General features: G+C 40.0%; 1 protein-coding gene across 13 annotated transcripts in view; it reads right to left on the minus strand.

Moving 5' to 3' along the window:
* Nucleotides 1-22,171, minus strand: part of DMD (dystrophin) — a 2,032,119-nt gene that overhangs the window by 327,076 nt on the left and 1,682,872 nt on the right. For all 13 annotated transcript variants that reach the window (XM_061627388.1, XM_061627390.1, XM_061627384.1 and 10 more), the window contains 2 exons: nucleotides 12,557-12,729; nucleotides 8,681-8,837 (listed from right to left, as the gene is read on the minus strand). In XM_061627388.1, coding sequence (XP_061483372.1) covers nucleotides 8,681-8,837; nucleotides 12,557-12,729 — 330 coding nt within the window. The remainder of the gene's footprint in view (nucleotides 1-8,680; nucleotides 8,838-12,556; nucleotides 12,730-22,171) is intronic.

Below are 22,171 nucleotides of genomic sequence, written 5' to 3' on the forward strand. Positions count from 1 at the left end.
TACTATTTAAGGACATCCCAAAATAGACTCAAAATGGGTTTCTGTAACTGATTTTACAACATATAACAATAATAAAAGCTGGGCAAGCAGCATAAGTATCATTGGGAAACCCCTCTCTCTTGGAGTGGGACTGGACGGCCTGCATCTGGTGTTGGGCCAAAGAGACAAATGAAGGATGTTGCTGATGTACCACCCACCCTACTGTTCAACAGCCTCCCTGACTGAGCTGGCGGAGGTTGTCTTGGGTGTGGTGTTGGAGGAACCCAGAATGGTAGTTTTGGGGGACTTCAACATTCATGCTGAGGCTGCCTCAGGTCCAACTCGGGAGTTCATGACATCCATGGCAACTATGATCAATCCAACACAAACAGCGGGATAGACCCTTGATCTAGTCTTTGCTCCATGTGGGGAGGGTGGTGGTCTGGAAATTGGTGGGATGGATATTACCCCATTTGTCATGGTCAGATAACTTCCTAGTGAGGTTTGGTCTTGCAGCAACAATTCTCCTCTGCAGGGGTGGGGGACCAGTTAGGATGGTCCACCCCTGGAGACTGTTGAAATCTGAGAAATTCCTGGGAGATTTTCCAGTGGATAGAACAGGTGACCCTGTTGAGACCCTAGTCTCACTATGGAATGGTGAGACTCGTAGGGCCATTAACATGATTGCTTCTGAGGGCCCTCTCCAGTGCTGTGGAGCCTGCTTTGCTCTTTGATATATTGACGATCTGCAGTTGATGAAAGGGACCAGGCAAGGGCTAAAGTGTAAGTGGCACACATCTTGCTCCGGAGCTGACCGAGCATGCGTTCAGGCTCGTAATTGGGCCTACCATGTGGTGGTGGTGGGGCTGCAGAGAGATCCTACTTTGCTGCCTCCATTGCATCTTCAAGGAGCTGCCCAGCTGAGTTGTTCCATGTGGTCTGGAAGTTGATCACTCCTGACCAGGGGGGCGACCTCTGGAGCACACAGTGTCTGGCTGTATCTGGCTGGCTAAGCATTTTAAAGTTGCTCAGCTCCAAAGTAATTTAGACACTGCTATTGTGGCAGTTCCAGATGAGGTGTCCAGTGCAACGAACCCAGTGGGATCAATTCCAGTTAATGTGGCCTGATGTTGTGGACAAGATGCTTGTAGTGATGTGCCTGACTGCTTGCTCATTAGATCCTTTTACATCCTAACTTATTTAAGCTAGCCAGAGTGGGTGACTGAATGGGTCACCCCATGGAGTGCAACAACTATAGACCAGTCACCAACACCCCTTTCTTGGCACAGGTGGTGGAGAAGGTGGTTGTAGAGCAACTGCAGATATTTCTGGATGAGACTGATTATCTAGATCCATCACAATCTGGATTCAGACTCAGTTTTGGAACAGAATCAGCCTTGGTAGCCCTGATGGATGACCTTTATTGTGAGAAAGACGGGGAGTGTGACCCTGCTACTTTTGTTCAATCTGTCATTAGCATTGATACCACTGACCACAATATCTTCCTGGACTGACTTGGTGGTATGGGTATCGGAGGCACTGTATTATGGTGATTCCGCCCTTACCTTCAGTGCTACATCCAGACAGAAGCACTAGGTGAGTGTTCCTCGGCCCCCTGGGACTTGTGCTATGGGGTTTTACAGAGTACTATTCTCTCCCCAGTGCTATTGAACATCTATATGAAGCTGTTGGGAGCCGTTGTTAGGAATTTTTGGAGCAAGGTGTCAGCAGTATGCTGATGACACGCAGCTGTTGCACCCCAGGCACAAGAGGAGTTAGCTGAGGGAGAGGAGTCAGATGAGGGCGAGGTCCCTGGGAGCATTGAAGGGAGAGTGCAGTCAGCCTGCAGACTCCTAAGGCCAGCCCCCTCATTGACGCAGTTCCCACTCCGCCTGCGAGCCCCCCACCTGAGCTGTTGGGAAGCAACCCCTCGCATGTGCCAACCATGCCCCCGCAGGAATCCCCACCTGGAACTTCAAACGCTTCTCCGCCAACCAGCTTCCCACTCCCTGAAGCCGAGCCATCACCTAGTGAAGCCCCACCCCCCTCACGAGATGGTGCGAGAAAAGGGACCTTGAGAGGGTGGAACTTCAGAGGAGCCATCGTTTACGAGTGAAGACCTTCCCTACTTAAGCAGGTGCCTGCCCAGGCTCTAGTGCTGATTCAACTCTCCCCACACACTGCAGAGACTGATTAGGTAGTTTAGCTAGGGAAAGTAGTGAGCTAGAGTAGACAGGTTTATGAAGTGCACTGCTTTGGATGTAAGCATCACCCTAATAAAACAAGAATTAAACCAAGTCCTGCCTCCGTCTCATGTCTTGGGCTCTGGGCAGGACAGCAGCTCTGTTTCTCCATAACATCTGAATCAGGAGAGGCTGTGGACTCTCTGGATCTCTGACTAAATGTTGTAGTTGACTGGATGGGGGCTTATAAACTGCTTGGATCCTCAGAAGATGGAGGCTGTTTGGGTAGGTGGTTCCCATGTCTGGGAGATAGGCAAATTATCTGTTCTGGATGGGGTTGCGCTTCTTCTGAAGGAGCAGGTCCACAGCTTAGGGGTACTCCTGGATTCACCTTTGTCACTAGAGGCCCAGGTATTCTCTGTGGCTAGGACTGCCTTTGTCTGGTTCATCAGCTATGGCCATTTCTGGACAGGGATAGCCTGACCTCTGTAGTACATGCGTTGATAACACTGAAGCTGGATTACTGCAATGAATTCTATGTGGGGCTACCATTGACCCTGGTTTGGAAGTTTTAGCTGGTGCAAAATTCAGCAGCCAGATTGCTGATGGGAGCACATGACCAACAACATATGACACTACTCTTAAAACATCTGCACTGGCTGCCCATCTACTACCGAGCCAGGTTCAAGGTCCTTGTATTAATTTACAAAGCCCTGAAAACCTAGGTCCAGAGTATCTTAGGAACCGCCTGAACTCTTATATCCAAGCTTGATTACTGAGATCATCACCAAGAGCAGCTTTGGCCATCCCCCAAGTTGGCAAGGTTCATTTAACATTGACATGAAATTGAGCCTTCAGTTCATCGGCCCAGCTCTCTGGAATGCTCTGCCAACAGAGATTTAGCAGATGCCTCTGTTTTAACTTTTAAATACCTGCTGGAAAAAGTTCTGTTCTGCCAGGCTTATGCAGGCAATTAAAATGTCTTTTTCAATAGTTGGCCTCTCTTTTTACTGTATTTTTAATGGTTTTTACTGTATGGGTTTTTGAAAAAACATGTAAACTGCTTTGATGTTTTTAACTGAAATAGCAGTATGCAAATATATTTATAAACAAATAAAATTATAAATAAATAAATGGATGATATATGGGTAACCATTCACTCTCACATCATTTCGTGTTGCATGAACATGCAATAGCCTATTTCCAGGCACCCCCTCTGTCCACACAAGAAGCAAATATAGCATTATGAGCTACGTTCTCTTGTTGTGCAGAGCATATGAGCCTAAGCACCTAGAAACTGTACATTATAAATTTCACCAGGGAGAAAGAAAACAATTCTAGTTTTTGGGAACTTGAAGGTCCAGGGCATTGCTGTTGCTTCTGGGAACTAGTATTCTCTGATATATCTATATCTATATCTACATACATACAAAAGACTCTCCTCACTAACCATGACCTGTAGCCAAGAACTAGCCTTAACGCGATTAGGATGACATATTAAGCTAAACCTTGGCTTGGTTCAATGTGACACAGCAGTAAAAAGGACTGGTGTGGGGAGTACTCCACTCTGGGAGCATATATAATCATGCAGTTTTGATAAACCAAATTTGGCTTACTATGCTGTACAAACCAGACCATTGTAAAACTACTCTGGGAGCTTTCGATTTCATGAAGTGGAATGCATGAATGGCATTTTTTCAGTAGTTACCATTTAATAATTTCCTCAACTTTGGGAACTGATTAATTCATTTTTAGCATAGGGCAAGCTATATACAAAATTACTGTTCAGTTCTACTTGAGAGTCATATGTAGCATATTTACAAGCAGACAAAATCTACTGTATCTTGCTAACAGACTCATGCAGAGTTGCTAGCAAATGCAAATGGACTAAGAGCATGTTGGAGCAAAGGATTAGTTTTGCTATGTATGCAGAATGCATCTATCTAGTGCAGGGATAGCTAACATCCAGTCTGTGGACTTGTTCCAGCTCCATAAGCCATTTTTTTTCACAGCGCAAGACCCCAATAATTTTTGTGGCAATGGCAAAAATAAAACCAGTGACCAGATGGGATGTACCCCCCTTCCCATGTCATCAGATCAATCATTTGAGTAGAAATGGGGGGATAAACTTCCTTCCATAGCTGATCTACACAGATCAGCTAACCAAGGGGCTGAGAGCCTATGTTTATGTGTGTGCTTGTGATAGTGTGGGGTGGCAACATCCTTTTTGGTCATACCTACTGATGGCATAGGAGGGTTGGCTGAAGGTAAATATGGCCCTTGGGTTGAAAAATGTTAGCCATTCCTGGTTTAGTGGCTGGAATGTTGGGAATGGATGTGAGGAATTAAGGTTCATATTCCCATTCAACTGTCAAGTTCACTGGGCATCTTGGGGAATGATTCTTTTTCAGCTCAGTCTTCATCACATGACTATTGTAAAGGTTAAAACCAATAGCTCTGAGCTCTCTGAACAAAGAGTAGGATGCAAATCTAATAAATAAATAACTATAAGGTTACAAACATGTGAACCAGTAAAGTCTCTTTTGGAGAAATATACATACAAACTGAAACTGTATTGGAAGGAAGTCCAAAGGGCTGTCTATTTTAGTAGCATTGCTATGCATCAATATGGGAGATCTCTAGGTAGTTCAAGGTCTCTTTAGTTCAGAAGATATATCAGGGTAGGGAACCAGAACAGTACAAGAGATTTTTGAAGAAGACAGGATGACCTAAATTTGAGGAACATCTTTTGTTCTTTTTGTTCCATAGGTAACCAAAGTGTCTGTAACTGGACAGGTCTCATACTTTGTAACGAGACAGGTCTCAAAGCTATATCTCATAGTGGATAGCTTTGATAGTCAAGAGAAGCAGTTATTGGGATGATACATGGGTCTCTGTAGGTGTGACAGAAAACAGAAGCATGGTCAAGGCTTTTAAAAAATCAGAAATAAGACTTTGTAACTATTTCTGACAGCATGCATTACCATAGCATTGCTTACTCTCAGAGGTTTTATCAACTTAACACTGATATCAGACTGCAATGGATACATATGACATGGCATCTGAAAACCACTTAATTCAGAGACATCCTAAAATAATCCCAGAGACTTTAATGGGGCTTCAGTGAGACTAATCTAAAGTAAGCATATGTGGTTTATGCCTTGGGAGCCTTAATGATGGCATGCTATAACCGTTGATATGGAATGAGACAACTTTATAAACAGTATCAATCATTATATAATCATACTGTGAAACTAAGGGACACCACCTAACACTGCCCAACATATATAAAAGGAGATGTTGCTTGGAGGAGTTAGTTTTCAGGTAGCTAGTAATGAAACTGTTACTAGGGATGCCATCTCTTTTGGGTAACTACTTTGCTAATTTGTTTTATCTTCATTTTCTTTGTTGAGAAAGATTGGAGTTCTGAAGATAAGCAAGAAGGACAGGATATGTCTGGATTTCTTCATTACACTCAGCCCTTCTCAGAGCCAGGGTCACATGTAATAATAAATATTTACAAATGTTGATCACTTTGAAAAGTAGCCATGAGTAAGTCAGGCTGAAGCTCTCCCAATCAAGAATATGAAGGGGATCACAGGGAAGACACACGAGAAAGCAGAACTTCACTGTTTGCTTCTCTAAGGGTTGAGAGAGGGAGGAGCAGGGACAATTGGATGCTAAAGAGAATATAAGAAATCAGAGAAAGATGACTAGCTGCTCGTGCTTCCTGGTGTTTGTCTACAATCCTCTCCAGTCTTCTCTGCTTGTCTTCAGAAGAGCTTCAGAACGCTCAACAGTCAGAACCTAGCTTACACTTTTTACAAGGGTACCTATATAGCCGGGTTCATGATAATGGATCTTGACATGAGTACCTGTATCAAATGGACCTTGGCAGAAACAGCCCTTTCTGTGAACCCTGAAGTTTTGTAAGTCGTGAGAGGCAGCAAAAGCATCCTGACAAAGGGGGATATAAACCAAATTCCTAAGTTTCAATATTGCTAGAAGAAAGATGCTTCTAGGAAACAATGAGGCCATCTGGACAGAGGTTATACAATCCTTTGACCTTTAAGGAATAAGGGATTGATCACTTCAAAACAGGAATTTGCAGTAATATTTTGAGTCTTATCAGTAAAACACATTTGGTAAGCCAGAACCTTCCTCTTTCAACAAGCCTTTTAAGTTGAGACCCTATCCCAGTCTGCGTCTGTGTTGGAATTGCTTTTTAAAACGTTTTTAAACCTTTTTTAAAAAAAACAGTATGTTTTAACCTTTTTAAAAAAGATGTCTTGAAAGCTTTTTAAAAAATATATTTTTAAAGATGTTTTGTATTAATGTATTTTATTTATTTATTTATTTATTTTATTTTATTATACTTGTATACCGTCCCATAGCCAAAGCTTTTAAAGTCTGTTTTTATGATGCTTTAAAGTGTTTTTAGTGCTTTTGTTTGCTGCCCTGGGCTCCTGGTGGGAGGAAGGGTGGGATAAAAATCAAATAATAAATAAATAACTCTCACCCACAACTCCAATGTTTTCCAGTGTTCTTCACTTGTCATATCAGTACTCTCCCTCCCATTTTTATGTTACTCAATGTAATTCAGAAACACATTTAAGGTTCTGGTTCTGTGGGTTCAACCATCTTCTCAGGGCTTTCACGACTTTCTGATATCTCATATTGTACATTAGGAATGCCACGGTACAGGATGATTGGACCAAGGAAGGGTGAGATCTCTGACTATTTGTCTGCAGTTAAGGGCAGAGCTTTGGCTTTTGCCTTTTTGAGCTCTGATATTCTTCAGGAAAAGTATACCTCTATCACTTCCTTCCTTCCTTCCTTCGAATGTGAACTTATGTGCTTTTATGCCTGAAGTATCTAACTTATTTATCTTATTTATCCAAACTCTATGGACTGTATGTGTGATGCTAGGTAAAATGTTGCCTGTAATCTCAATTGCAGACTCTGTATACAATTTTCCTGTTCCTTTTTTAAAAAAACCAACCTTTATTTTACCTTTTGTGTGTTTCTTTGGGCATGGTAGGGATGGGTATACACATGTAAGAACAATGTGCAGGTTAATTCCAGCTAAAGTTTCTGCTATGCTCTCAGGGTTCATTTTGAGTCTCTGTTGGGTGCAGAGATTCACACATACACATGTAACAACATCATCACTTTTGCTGTGGTGAATGCAGCATGCATTCAGGCTCTTAGTCTGGCATATAGTTGGGGTTACTTAAATTATCTGAATAGACAAGTTACTTAAATATCTGAATGAGGTATTACTTGAGTACAACTCTAGTAATAATTTCCTCACTGGGCACACTTGCCACTTTACAAAGCATAAGGACCAGGTGTCCATCAAAACAGAGTCAGATACCATTAAAAGCAAAGCTCATTTTATACCGAGCAAGCAGGGCAGAACCAGAACACACCTACCTTTATTTTTTCCTATTATATTAATTTATATTTATTTATACCACTTCTAGATATCAACCAAAGTTAATGGGTGGTTTACAAAAGCAAATACACAAATATAAAACTATTACCTATCATCAGTGCGCACCTACACTGACCTTTGTGATTCCTGTGGACCATAAAAACCCATGAGATATCTTGTAAACTAAGGAAGCATGGGGAACATCCATCACTGCCCCTACAAGCTGCCTTGATTTGGTACAGTTGGGCCACAGCAAGGCAAAAGGCTGACATTATGGTGCCACTAGTTGCTTTTGTGCTGGTGATTGGTTTGATCACATCCTAGTATCTTTTACAACCCTAGCATCATATCCTATCACCTTAACACAGCAGGTCATAGGATTGGGAAATATACAATACCATAAAAACTGTACATGAGGCTTCTGTTATTATTCATAAAAGCTCACCAAACCTATAAACTAAGAAATGGCAATCAAACATGTTGGCCAGTCTCATCTTTTAGAATACCATGCAAAGTATCATGACATGACCAGATCCAAAGGAACATTGCTCACATGTGCATCACCAGGTGGATTATGAGAGAGGAATCATGGCTGCATTGCTCCTCCCTAGTTGTTTGGCTGCTGTGCCATGCTGAGTTAAGCCATGATTTGGCTTAGTGCATTATCCAAACCCAGGCTCATGGTTAGCTCTCCCTGACAAAACACGAACCATAATCCATAGAAAAAAACTGGTTACAGTTCATGGTTAATCAGGAGAAAGCTAATCATGAGCCTGGGTTCAGACATGTTAAGCCAAACCATGGCTTGGCTCAGCATGACACAGCAGCAAAATGACCAGGAAGGAGCCAAGCAGCTGCAACCTCCTCTTCAGGAGCCAGTTTGTTTGTGCTAAGCCATGGTTTGGTTTGGTTTAGCATGATGTGGAAACCAAGCTACTCTTGACCTGGTGCAGACAAAACAAAGAGAATGCTAAACTATGGTTTAGTGCTTTGTGCACTAGCCAAGCCTCCACCTAGGCTTTACCTTCTCCAAATACACCCCAGAAATACACCCTATAAAATTAATTTTGAAAATTCATACTCGATGGGTGTCATTCTGTTTTTGCACTGTGGGAAGATCTCCACCAATGGGCGCTTGTCGCTTTAACTCATCTTCTTTCAACTGCAGCCATGCCAGAAGTTCCTGAAGAGAAAGGTGGAGTCGTCTCCACTGATCAGAACTGGCTTCTAGATGAGACCTGGAAAATATAAATTAGTGCATTTACCATTTTTAGGAACTGTTCAAACTCATCACATGATGATCAGGATCACACTATCCACCATTATCTCTTAGCACACCCATGCCTAGGCCCACCAATTCATACATGCTGTTTCAAACATATCAGTCTACACAGATCATTCTATCAGGCCACAGCAGACAGTGGAAGGGATGCAGGGCCACCAACCACTCTGCTGAAAAGCTAGGCTGTTCTTCCATCAACTGTTACCTGGCAGCAGACATTCCATTAGGCTCTCTCTGTGGAACTGGCCCCTCTTCAGCCTCCTACAAAGTGGTCCTGCTTCAGGCAGCTGCCCCACAGGAGGTGGCTGCAGAGGAAGGCCCTGAAGGGGAGCCTCACCACCAGCCTCTGGTTGAAATGGACGAGGAAGAGTGCTGTCTTTGAGGGCGGAGGGAAGAGAGCGACCCACTTTTGCTGCTAGACTGTCCTTTATATTCTTGAACGGACAGATTGGCTTGTGTTCAAGGTGCAGAGCTGGCCAGGCAGGAATCTCCCCCAAATTGTTTTTTTTTTAAAGTGTTTTTAAAATTGTATATTTGATTTGATGTTTTTAATTGTTGTAAACTGCCCAGAGAGCTTCAGCTATGGGGTGGTATACAAATGTAATTATTATTATTATTATTATTAATAATAATAACAACAACAACAACAACAACAACAACAATAATAATAATAATAAATAGAAGAAGAAGAGAAGGGATGGAAGGCCACTTCATCAGCCCTGCTGAGAGACCAACAAATTTTGGCTTTTCCTCACCATGAACTGTTTCCTTCTTAGGTAGTCAGTAGGAAAATGTGTAACTAAGAGCTGGTAACTGAGCTTGCTTATATCCTCGTCCCTTCCAATCCATTTTTCTTTTGTGTTGGGTCTTTTAAGATGGTATTTTTATTGATCTGTAAATCTACAGATTCTTTTGTTTTGGGTCTTTTAAGATGGTATTTTTATCGATTTGGCTAAAGAATGGGTTAAAATTCTAACAATAACAATAATTGGAGCTTATATTTATATAAGGTGCTACACATATAGTGCCTACCGCACAAAGACATTATTTGTAGAATTGCATTGCAAAATCAAGGAAGGCCCCTATTGAAACAGATAAGCTCTAGTGCGCAAATGGAAGAACAGGGTGTGTCAATGTGATTTTAACCCCACACTACACAGAGACTTTGAACATTTTAAAAACGCTGCTTAGAGGATTACAGATTTTAATGACCAAGAGTTCAATCTTGTTTTCTTTGATGTCAATAGCAAAATTCAGTTTGATTTTAAAATTCACTACTACAAATTATTCTTCAACCCAAACACCTACTTTCAAAAATAAAGCACATCTGCTGTTTCCACCCTTTGAACACTAAGAAAGGTAAAATGATACATTTTATTCAAGTTTGCTATTAAAAGTGAAAGGTTGAGCTTTACAAGCAAAAATTGCTGAAGCAAAATATGTAATATAGTGATTAAATACACTAGATTATGAATGTTAAATTAGCGCATCAAGTGATCCTGATACAATAGGTAAACCTCAAAAAGGAAATAACCCATTCAGTGCTGTCAGTTCCAGAATCACACAATTTAGAATACCTAATCTGTTAATGATTTATCTAAATTGGACATGAACAATATGACAACTGTTTGAAATTGCACATGGTTTTCTTCAGTTTTTAGCTTTAGAATATGACTTGTTGCAAACTGAAATAAGTCGGAATGCCTGTTATGAGGAATAACATCCTGTGAGGATCTAGCTCTCTGTCTCTCTCCCTCCCTCCCCCCTTTTGAGAAATAAAGATTAAAGCTTTAGCTGTTTCTCACCTACATGTTTTGGCTACACTAAACCCGTTGTTATGACGTATTGTTTCTCCTGAGCAAGAAATTCTTTCATGTTTAATTCAAGAAGGCAAAGGCGTTATGATAAACCAGGGTTACTATTTTTTATTTGATTAACGTCATCAGTATCAAAATTGCAACAAGCAAACAATAGGAAAGCTCCGTTACTGAAATGCCTGTTTGGTTAACATGGTGTGTTCCTCTTTTCACACCTCTTTATTCTCCTAAATTGGTGGATTAAAAAAAAAAGACTTGTGAAAAAAGATTTCAAAGGACTATATTCCCTTCCTTACACTTGTCAACAGGGAAAATAATTTTCTTCTTCAGCCATCAATATTTTTCAGCTTCGCATATTTATTTTTAATGCTTAATGTTATGAAGATGGTTTCTGTCATTACATGCACCTTGACTTTCCTCATGGCTACAATGCAAAAGCTAATATTTCATATATTACTTTGAGCAAAAGAGTGTCTGAAAAAACTGCTTTGGTGCTGGAGTATTATAAAACATTTGGATAGTTACTTTAGAAGAGAATTTTTCAGCCCTTTGAGGTTTGCTCTTCCAGCAGTTCTTTTCTAACGTTGCCCTTTATCATGTGCTTCTGCAGAACTCCTCCCCCCAGAAGGCAATTGGTGTCTTCCTACTTCAAGATTTTATTTACAAACTTGACTCCACATTTCTCATCAAAGGAATGTTCATTAGGGCTAGAGTACATGCACATTTTACTTGAGAGCAAATTCCATAGACACCAATGCTAAATATTTACAAGAAAATGGGTGGACTCAGTGCAGCTTATGCATGCATGTTTTGTGCAGTGTCCACATGACATTGTCCTCATCTAAATGCTGGCCCATATTATTTCCCCATTTAATTCAGATTACCTGTGAAAGTGATAAATCTGGATTAAATGGGGTAAAATGGTATGGGGTGTCATTTTGATGAGGATGATGTCATGTGGGTGCTATGAAAAACTTGCATGCATAAGTAGCGCTGTGTCCACTATAAACTGCCATGTGAAAGTACCCTAGAACTCAGGTGCAATGTTGCAACAACATACAAGTTCCATTTGTCCTTCTGCAAAACCACCGAATTACAAGTGAAGGCATTCAGAATTCTGTTTAGAAACCTCCTCAAAGATTAATGCCAAAACAGTAACATTAGCCATGATTCAAACAAATCATTTATATGGAAAGAAGGCATCATATGTGCAAGCAAAGCTCTTTCTGAAATTTTCTTTGCAGCAGCTCTCACTCTTCAAAAGCCAAGTTAGTTTTATACACTAAACAGCAGTTTATCTCTTCTGTAATGGGAGCTGCTGCAGATAAATCTTCAAAGAAAGTTCCAACTGCATATGTGATGCTCTTTCTAAAGCATAATCAACATCTTATGATTTCATATCATATTTTCATCATGGTTATATGGCAACCGTTATGTATACTTACTAAGAAGTATGCTCAATTGAACTCAGTCAGGCTTGCTCTTGAGTAAATGTAGATAAGATTGGGCTGATAATGAAACACAGCCCAACAGGACAGTGTAAGAAGCCACACGATAGCATACATTTCAGGGAAAGTGTGGTTGCTGGTTAAACATGCTTAATCCCTTTTTGTACATCCTTATTGAGATTATAGAAACTCATTAGCTTCCTCGCATCCTACAATCCCTTCCACATAAAGAAAATTAATCATTCTTACAAAGTCATTCAGTGTTTGCAAATGCTTAAATTACTGCAAACCAGCCATTTTAGCCCAATTTGAACAAAATGTAAGGCTTATGCTGTGGGAGGGGAGCAGGTCAATTCTTTCCTCAGATTAATTCCAGTTTTTGCCCTCTGCCCTTGCCATTTGAATCCTACCTAATGTTTAGAGATTTTTTCCTAAGTTCACTCCATCTAAAGTTCATGTTATCCAGGCGTCTCTGCAACAAGGCTGCATCATCAGAACCTTCCAAGGATCTCAAGATTTTCTGTCCATTTTCATCCAAACTGTGAAAGATGTCAGTATGGGTTTCAATTTCTTTCTGAAGTTCCTATGAGGGAATGCAAAACACATACATAAAACATTGACAAAGACATTTGCCAGGGATAAGTTAATAGAAGTCATTAGCAATAAAAATACATACAAATTACAGACAGATGATTATTATGGCTTCTTGAAAGCTCTTACCTGAATGGACCAAACACCCGAGATTCTTCCATTTTGAAAACTCAAATGGAGATAACAACACTGATTCATTACCAATAGCATTTTAGAACAACTGAAACTTTCATGTTCATTCACCCAGAATACTATTCCTAACCTAAATTAATCACATTGAATATTTTAAAAAATATTTATTTGTTCCTTTATTTTATGTTATTCCTTCCTAATGAAAAAGAAACTTTTATACTAATCAAACTGTAGCGGAGTTCTCTGTTATCATGCTAGACATGGCAGTGAATTTTACATTGGCATAGCATTGCTTTAGTCAGAGAGTACACATTTTGAAACAATCAAGAACATTAACAGTTAGTGTCAGGCTCTAACATATGCCAAGGAGTGAAGAATTGGCTATGATCATGCTGGTGAGAATAAAAACAACAACACTAAACCCCCTCAGGATCCCAGCCAAATCTGACCTTTACATGGTATGTCTTCCTGTGTAACATTTTCGGCTTGAACTAGAGTCTTCAGAACAGGTCTTGCTGCATAGAAATCCAAGGAAAACTAAGCTACTGCAACAGCAGAGCTTTAAAATGCCAAGTTCAGTTACATTCCATTGACAGAATGCATTTCAGAGCACAGGCCACAATAGTCAATAGTAATAAACAGCCACTTTGTACTATGTCAAAACATCAGTCAGGGCCATGGGTGTAGGAGGAATGGAGAACAGCCAGAAGGTCCTAGAATATACAACTGGCAGCTTATGCTGGACTGCCAACTTTTCTTATCACTTTGGAATTGTAGGCCAGAAATGTTCTAAATATTCATGTTTCCCCTTCATTTTGAGCAAAGCAGCTACTGCCAAAGGAACATTTTTCAGAGCACTAACTGCCTGGCACTAGCATTCCTATCTGCCTACATGATGAATGGCATTTTTGTGTATTATCTATCCTACTCTGTGATTTTTAAAACATATTTTAGCTCCATGAACGTATAGATTGATGCTGGGGTCAATATTGCCTGCTCATTAGGATTATCTTACATACAAATAATAAAACTATCTCTTAAAAAGTTAGAGGGGAGGAGATAGAACTATCAGCATGACAGTGTGCACAGTCATGGACTAACAATTCTCTACTTCTAGAGGCAGAAACTAGTGTCCTTGAAAAATAATATACTGTACAGTGCACCATTATTTTAGTATTATTATTGCATAAAGTGTTGTGAGCCCAAACCTGTGGAACTCCCTCTCAACTGAGATTAGACAAGGCACCCTCCTATCCGAACTTCATGATGGACTCGATGGCTTTATAGGCCCCTTCCAACTCTACTATTCTATGACAGACTTTATTATTTCAGCAGGCATTTAACGTAGTTTTCTGTTTTATGATAACTTTTAATTGTTCTTATTATCTGTATGGTTATTTTTTAAAAAATATGTACATTGCTTAGAAATTCTGAATATTAAATGTTATATATGTACAGAAGAATCAGAAGAAGGCTAGGACTGTGGAGGGCAGCTATGAGAGAACTAGAAAAGGTCCTCAAATGCAAAGATGTATCACTGAACACTAAAGTCAGGATCATTCAGACCATGGTATTCCCAATCTCTATGTATGAATGTGAAAGTTGGACAGTGAAAAAAGGGGATAAAAGAAAGATCAACTCATTTGAAGTGTGCTGTTGGAGGAGCGCTTTGCGCATACCATGGACTGTGAAAAAGACCAATAATTGGGTGTTATAACAAATTAAACCAGAAATATCACTAGAAGCTAAAATGATAAAACTGAGGTTATCCTACTTTGGACGCATCATGAGAAGACATGATTCACTAGAAAAGACAATAACGCTGGGAAAAACAGAAGGGAGTAAAAAGAGGAAGACCAAACGAGGTGGACTGATTCCATAAAGGAAGCCACAGACTTGAACTTACAAGATCTGAACAGGGTGGTTCATGACAGATGCAATTGGAGGTCACTGATTCATTAGGTCGCCATAAGTCGTAATCGACTTGAAGGCACATAACAACAACAACAATATGTACAGTGCCATGTGCATCTAATGGCGTTATATAACTAAATGATAATAATAATATAAATATATGAAATAATTAAAAAAAACAATTTGTTTCTTTAGTTTCTAAGCTGCCCTTCTCAAAAATTACCCAGGTAACTTATAAAATAGAGTTTAAAACCAAACAATGAAACAACAAATGAATCCATATAATACTAAAAGCATGCACCCCATAAAAATGAAGAAAATCAAAACCACACAAGGTGTGGAATGAGGCATAACTTGTGCCATTTTCAGTGAAACTCATTATTGGTTAATAAGTGTATGAGGGATCATTGACAAATTCCTTTTTGTTCCTCCTTTGCTGGTAGAATAAAGGTTGAACTGCTAATTTCTGGATTCACTTGGAAAATTTCTAGCATTCACTTTCAAATTGGCACATGTGATTTTCAGCTCATGTTTTCTTCCACCATACTGCTTATCAATGTGGGTACATATGTATCAACAATGGGCATGTGTACATGAATTAAACACTAAGGAATCTTGAAGCAACTTAATGTATACATTGATTACACCACAGAGAACACATACAGGAACTCAGGAAGCTGTCTTGTACCAAGTGTGACCATTGGTCCATCTAGCTCAGTATGGTCTACACTGACTGGCAGCAGCTCTTCAGAGTTTCAGGCAAGAGTCTCTCCCAGTCCTAACTGGAGATGCTACACATTGAACCTGGGACCTTGTGCATGCAAAGCAGATACTCTACCATTGAGCTATGGCCCTTTCCCATATATGTGCTCCTGCACATTAATGTAAATGTAAATGGACTGCCTTCAAGTCGATCCCGACTCATGCCAACCCTATGCATAAGGTTTTCATGGTAAACGGTGTTCAGAGGGGGGTTGCCATTGCCTTCCTCCGAGAGGCAGTGACTGGCCCAAGGTCACCCAGTGGCTTCATGGCTGTGGGGGGGATTCGAACCCTGGTCTCCCAGGTCATAGCCCAACACCTTAATCACTACATTAATAAAGGGGTGGGGCTGTGGCATACTACACATGGCTGAATTAAGCCCAGAAATAAAATTGTAACAATGGAAGAATACTGGATCACTAACACACTTGTTCCACTTAACAAACAAGGTAATCTGGGGGGGAGGGCATATCCAGTTGAGCATTTGCCTCAATTGAATTACTTCCTGTGTATTTTTTTAAAAAAAACCCTCATGTGATACCTCAAAGTACAGAAAGAACGACAGAGTATTTTTTTTAAATCTCCCAGTCAGTACAGTACTGCAAGCTTTATAATTATTACTGAAATAACTTTCCTTTTTTGGTGTGGAGACCTTTGGCTTCTTTAACCTGCAATACTATGAATGCTTACCTGAAAATGTCCCACTGAAATGAGTGAAACTTACTTCTGAGTAAGCATGTATAGGATTGCACTTAGAGTCCCTTCCCCAGGAATAAACCATTACATGCGACCATGCTGTCTCTTTTGTGCCACTTCCAATGCAAAAATGGGAATTTCCCCCCCAAGTTATGGGTAGTCAAAGTATCTCCATCTCTGTGCTAAAGGCAATGCAAATAAAGAGAATGGGCTCTATCCCACTTGGAAGTGGTATGAAACATGGACTGATCCTCTCTTTGTCCTATTTTTTTTAAAGTATATGCAGCTTGATTGCAATAAAACCTCTAAGTGGTCTACACAATTGATAGAGCTCAATGGCCTTGCCCCTCTGTCGCACATAATGTGTAGTGTGACTAGGTGGTCCACACAAAAATAAGACTCTGCAGAGGCCTGGTTCATGTAACCTCTCCCCTCTTGAAGGAGGAAACATATGAGACAACCAGAACGACACATGTTTATCCCAGTTTCTAAGTTTTGAGATATGGGAAATTTAGAGTTCCCAATTTGTTCAGAATTTTGGAGATGAAAACTCCTTGAAATTTTAAGGGTATACAGCAAATTTTGAGGCCAGATATTTGTTGGAGATATATTTGTTTGTCAGGTGATGTGTGCAAGCGCAAGAGTTCTGATTAAGTGTAATTGACTGAGAATCCTGAGGTGGCATCATAAAATCTCCATTCCTCCATGGTAGCAGGTTTGGAAGTTTCTGGATGAGCTAGCATCAATACCACATCATCAGGAAACGTATTTATTAAATGGCTCTGGCAATTAATCACAAATCCTTTTAAGTTTTGATTGTTTTTAAGGGCCAGAGCTAAGGGCACTATAGCCAGGAAAAAAATCAGGGGAGATAGAGGGCAGCCCTACTTTGTGCCCTAGCCAATGGAGAAAGTGGTTGAGCTTTGTCCATTTATTTGTAGTCTTGCTAAACTTAATTGATAAAGTTTAGTCAGAAGATGGACAAAAGGGTCTCTCAGGCTGATTTTACTTAAAGTGGTAAATAGGATGTTCCACTTGAAATGCCTTGATGGCATCCAGGGCTGAAACAGCTGTGGGGCCTGGGTGATTTTGTTCCCAGTAGATTGCATTTAATATCCAGCAGATAAGAAAGGCTATTGAGCATTGTGCGTAAGTTGTTTGTGGCTACAGACTGTCTACAGGTGCTAAAGCTGAAATCTGAATAATTTCTATTTAGAAGTAATTCCCACTGAATTCAATGGGGCTTACTCCCGATAAAGTGGGGTTATGATTGCAACCGTAACCCACTTCTTATTCCGAATTTTAAAAATGCTGCCCTGGGCTTCTGCTGGGAGGAACGGTGGGATATAAATCAAATAATAAATAAATAAATAAATGGAATGCAAAATTTGTTATTGTTCTTTTCACATGGAAAGAAGTGATCTCGTTTGTTACCCATGTTCCTCAAGGATCAACTTTATACCAAATTGTAAATCATAGAATAGTAGAGTTGGAAGGGACCTATAAGGCCTTCGAGTCCAACCCCCTGCTCAATGCAGGAATCCAACTTAAAGCATACCCAACAGGCACTCTAGGACAATCAGAAGAGATCCTGACCCTTCTCTGTGTGACAACCTTGCAAGTACTTGAAAAGTGCTCTCATATCTCCCCTCAGTCTTCTCTTCTCAAGGCTAAACATGCCCAGTTCTTCCAGTCTCTCCTCATACGGCTTTGTTTCCAGTCCCCTGGTCATTGTTGTTGCCCTCCTCTGAACCTGTTCCAGTTTGTCTGCATCCTTCTTAAAGTGTGGTATCCTGAACTGAACACAGTACTCAAGATGAGACCTAATGAGTGCTGAATAGAGGGAAACTAGGATTTCACACAATTTGGAAACTATATTTCTGTTAATGCAGCCTAAAAAAGCTACCTTTTTTGCAGCCACATCGCACTGTTGACTCGCATTCAGCTTGTGATCAACAACAATTCCAAGATCCTTCTCACATGTTGTATTGCTGAATCAAGTATCTCCCATCTTATAACTGTGCATTTGGTTTCTTTTTCTTAAGTGTAGAACGTTGCATTTATCCCTGTTGAATTTCATTCTGTTGTTTTCAGCTCAATAATCTAGCCTATCAAGATCCCTTTGAATTTTGTATCTGTCCTCCATGTTATTCGCTTTCTCCCCCAATTTTGCATCATCTGCAAATCTGATACGCGTTCCCTGTACCTCTTCATCAATGTTGTTAATAAAAATGTTGAAGAGTGCTGTGCCCAGGACCGAGCCCTGTGGTATCCCACTCGTTACCTCCCCCAATTTGAGAAGGAACCATTGATAAGAACTCTTTGATTAGCCACCTGTGGATCCACTTGATAATTGTTCCATCCAGCCCACATTTAGCTAGTTTGCTAATCAGAATACCATGAGGCACTTTGTCAAAAGCTTTGCCGAAGTCGATATATATTATGTCCACATCATTCCCACAGTCTACCAGGGAGGTTACCTGATCAAAAAATGAGATAAGATTAGTCTGGCAGGATTGTTCTTGATAAATCCATGTTGGCTTCTAGTAATCACTGCATTATTTTTAATTTGCTTACAGATTCAAAGTAGTGAGGCTACAATCATAACCTCACTTACCTGGGAATAAGCTCAAGTGAATTCAATGGAATTTACTTCTGAGTAGACAGAGTCCCCATCTCCACTATACATTTAAAATAGTATCATACCACTTTAAACAGACATGGCTTCCCCTAAAGAATCCTGGGAGCTATGGTTTATAAAGGGTGCTGAGAGTTGTTAGGAAACCTGTATTCCGCTCACAGAGTTCAATTCTCAGAGTGGTTTAACAGTCAATCCCTTTCCCCAGGAAACTGGGAATTGTAGCTTTCCATGTCTTTGGCCTTATGAAATATTAAGTCACAGTCCATCTTCACCATCTGTCATAAAGGTATCTTATTCCTCTTCATAGTGTTCAGCCTATGCATAAAAGACTCTTAACAGATTACAGTTCCTCCAGGCTTCTGAAATCTTTGACAGAAGTAAAGCTTCTCATAAACCACATTCCTCTAGGGCTGTGGCTCCCAAACCTTTTTTTCCTGATGAGCCATTGGAAAATTGCTGAGGGTCTTAGCATTTTTCTGCTTTTGTGCTTTCTCTGCAATTGTAATGCACTCTGTTAGATGCTGTATGATTTTAATTGTATTTTTATTGCTTCTTTTATTGCGTATATATTGTATTTTATTGTATTACAATTTGATTTCCATAAAATACAAACTGGAATACAATACAATAAAATAAGCAATAAAATACACTTACATATCAATATGTCTATATATTGGCTGGGAAGCCTGGTTTGTTGTTATTAGGCTTTTTACTATAAAAGTAGTTTTGCCCTTTGTTCACCTCTTGGATCTGACACCTGTGGACATCCCTATGCTACTTACTGGTTTCTGTGAGGTCAGTTGCTCTATTTGGTTTGTATTAGAGTTAGGCAAATTACCTTTGTTATTTTCCTATCTTGTCTTACAATTCCCTAAATGTACTTCTGTGCTCGTAATAATCTTTTATAATTGTACTTCTCACTGGTATACAGTTTCTTCTTTTATAATATCTTTAAATAATTATTAATAAATCTGCCTCTTATATTTTGGTGTGTTTTCTTGGATGAGATTTTGGTACTAAACCAGTACATGGCCAATGGGTCAAACTGCTATTGAGTAACTTCTAAGGCTTGGGGCTCAAGGGACAGAGGGCCTGACTTTTAGCTCTTGTCCACATTCAATCTCAAGGACATCTGGAGTACAGCTTGGGAAGCCTCCTGGCACAAGTTGGTAGGACTGAAGGAGTGGTGGCAGTGTTCTACCTTGCAGGGTTGGTTTTACCCTGGTAATTTGGCACCTACTACACCAACAAGGCTCTGGCCCCATGTTTTGGGACTAGCTGTTCTTGACAAAGGATATGGACCACTGGTGTTCTTTAGACCACAGTCTGAGAAATCCTGCTCAAGCAAATGAAATGGTTATCAAACTTGCCCAGAACAGTTTCACAGTTGTGCTTAGCGCCCTCTTGTGCAAAGTTAGAGGTTTATAAATATTACTGGCTTCTTTTCCCATTGCATAAAGGAGTGAACTTGCATTAGTTCTTCCTCCTTGTGGAGCTTTGGGGCAAGATGAAAGCAAGCAAAACTTTCCTTCCATTTAAGTCATGCTAAATTATTATTAAAGCAGAAGACTTCCAGTATAGGGAACTATGCCATTTTTTTTGGTAGGAATCTATGGGTATAAACTTTGACTTCTGACATGTCCATCAGAAGACTTAGAACAGCCTTACCAAAACTGGTGACCTCCAGATGTTTTAGACTACAGCACCCATCATTCCTGATCATAGGCCATACTGGCTGTGGCTGATGGGAGCTTTGTCCAAAACTTCTGGAAGGTATCAGGTTGGGGAAGGCTGGTTTAGAGGACACATCAGCAATGAAGCTAGACAATAATGCTATTCTCTCTTTCCAATAAGAATAGAACAGCAAAAGGAAACTCGTAATTCCATGAAATGCAGCTAAATGTGCAGCCAAATGTGATACCTGATGTCAAATCACATTTTATACTTTAAGGAATATATGAAAAGTGACATGTGGCAACATGACGTAATTAGTTTCTGATAATACCCATGAGACTGATCAGTCAGTTCCTTTTTTTTTAATGTTACAGAGGACCAAAAAATCCCACTTCAATCTAAGACTAAATTTAGAATAATTGGACCATATATGAGGCAGAGTATAATTAGGGATGCAAGCTAAACTGGTAAAATAATCAACTAAAGCTTTTCCAGTTAATTAATGAACTGTAAGTTTTTTGTTCTATTGTGCTACAACAGAGAATTTAAAATAAAATTTTAAACACAGTAATCACTTTTGTTTATTTAATCATAAGCTATTTTGTACTTGCATAAATAACTTAAACAGGCATTGCTACAGAGGTTTTGGTAACAATCAAGGTTACTTAAATTCAATAAATTGGCTTAAAGATGAATGATCAATCAGCTACAATTAATGAATTGGCTGAGTAGCCTTATGTATAAACATAAACTAAGCATTAAGATAGAAAAGAAATGATGTTATCAGTATCAGATGCTCTGTTGCTATTTTTCATTCAAAATGTATGAGCGGCTGAACTACTGTTAATGGCAGGGTTGGTTGTGGTTTGGTGTATTCATACTAACTAAGCACCACCCAGAGAGGTTGGTGTGCCTGATTCCCACTGAGTTTCAATGGGGCTTTAACATTTCAGTTGGTTTGATTTCAGCTCATGCAAATGTATCTTTGCTATTGGGTTCTCTTTGGCTTTGTTATCAGGTCCCTTGCTTCAATTGTTTGTCTGTGTTATCTATCAGCATCTCTTGTCCACTTCATCTATCTTATGAGTGCAGGCTGCAACAGGTCTGTTGCCCTAATAAATTGATGATGTTGCAATTTGTTAATTGTTTTTGTTATTTATTTAGGGTGCAATCCTGTGGGCCACTGGAGGGTATTCCAGGAGGCCATAGGATTTTGCTGATAGGGAGGGAAAGAGATCATGGGTGGAGCAGAAAGTCCAGCCATAGAAACTTCCTTGTTACAGCTATGGAAATCTCTGTGGCTGTCCCTTCTTTGGCGGCACAGAGGAGCAAAAAGGAGGCATTCTGGGCATGTTTATCCATTGGATCCAAAGCCCTGCTGTTTCCCTGACACACACACACACCCAGAATGGGGGGAAAGTATGCCACCTCTGGAACTGGGTACTTATTTTCCTTCCCATTCGGGACCAATTGGAAGGAAAAAACTTTTTTAAAAAAATGCTAAAGAAGGGGGGAGAAAAATGCTCTCACACACAACATTCCACCCTGCTAGTGCAGTTCCTCCAACCTTGAATTCTCCCTCCCCATCCCCTTTGGATTGCCCTGTTAAATTTTA

The sequence above is a fragment of the Rhineura floridana genome, chromosome 5 (assembly GCF_030035675.1).
Source record: "Rhineura floridana isolate rRhiFlo1 chromosome 5, rRhiFlo1.hap2, whole genome shotgun sequence".
In the NCBI taxonomy this organism is placed as follows: Eukaryota; Metazoa; Chordata; class Lepidosauria; order Squamata; family Rhineuridae; genus Rhineura; species Rhineura floridana.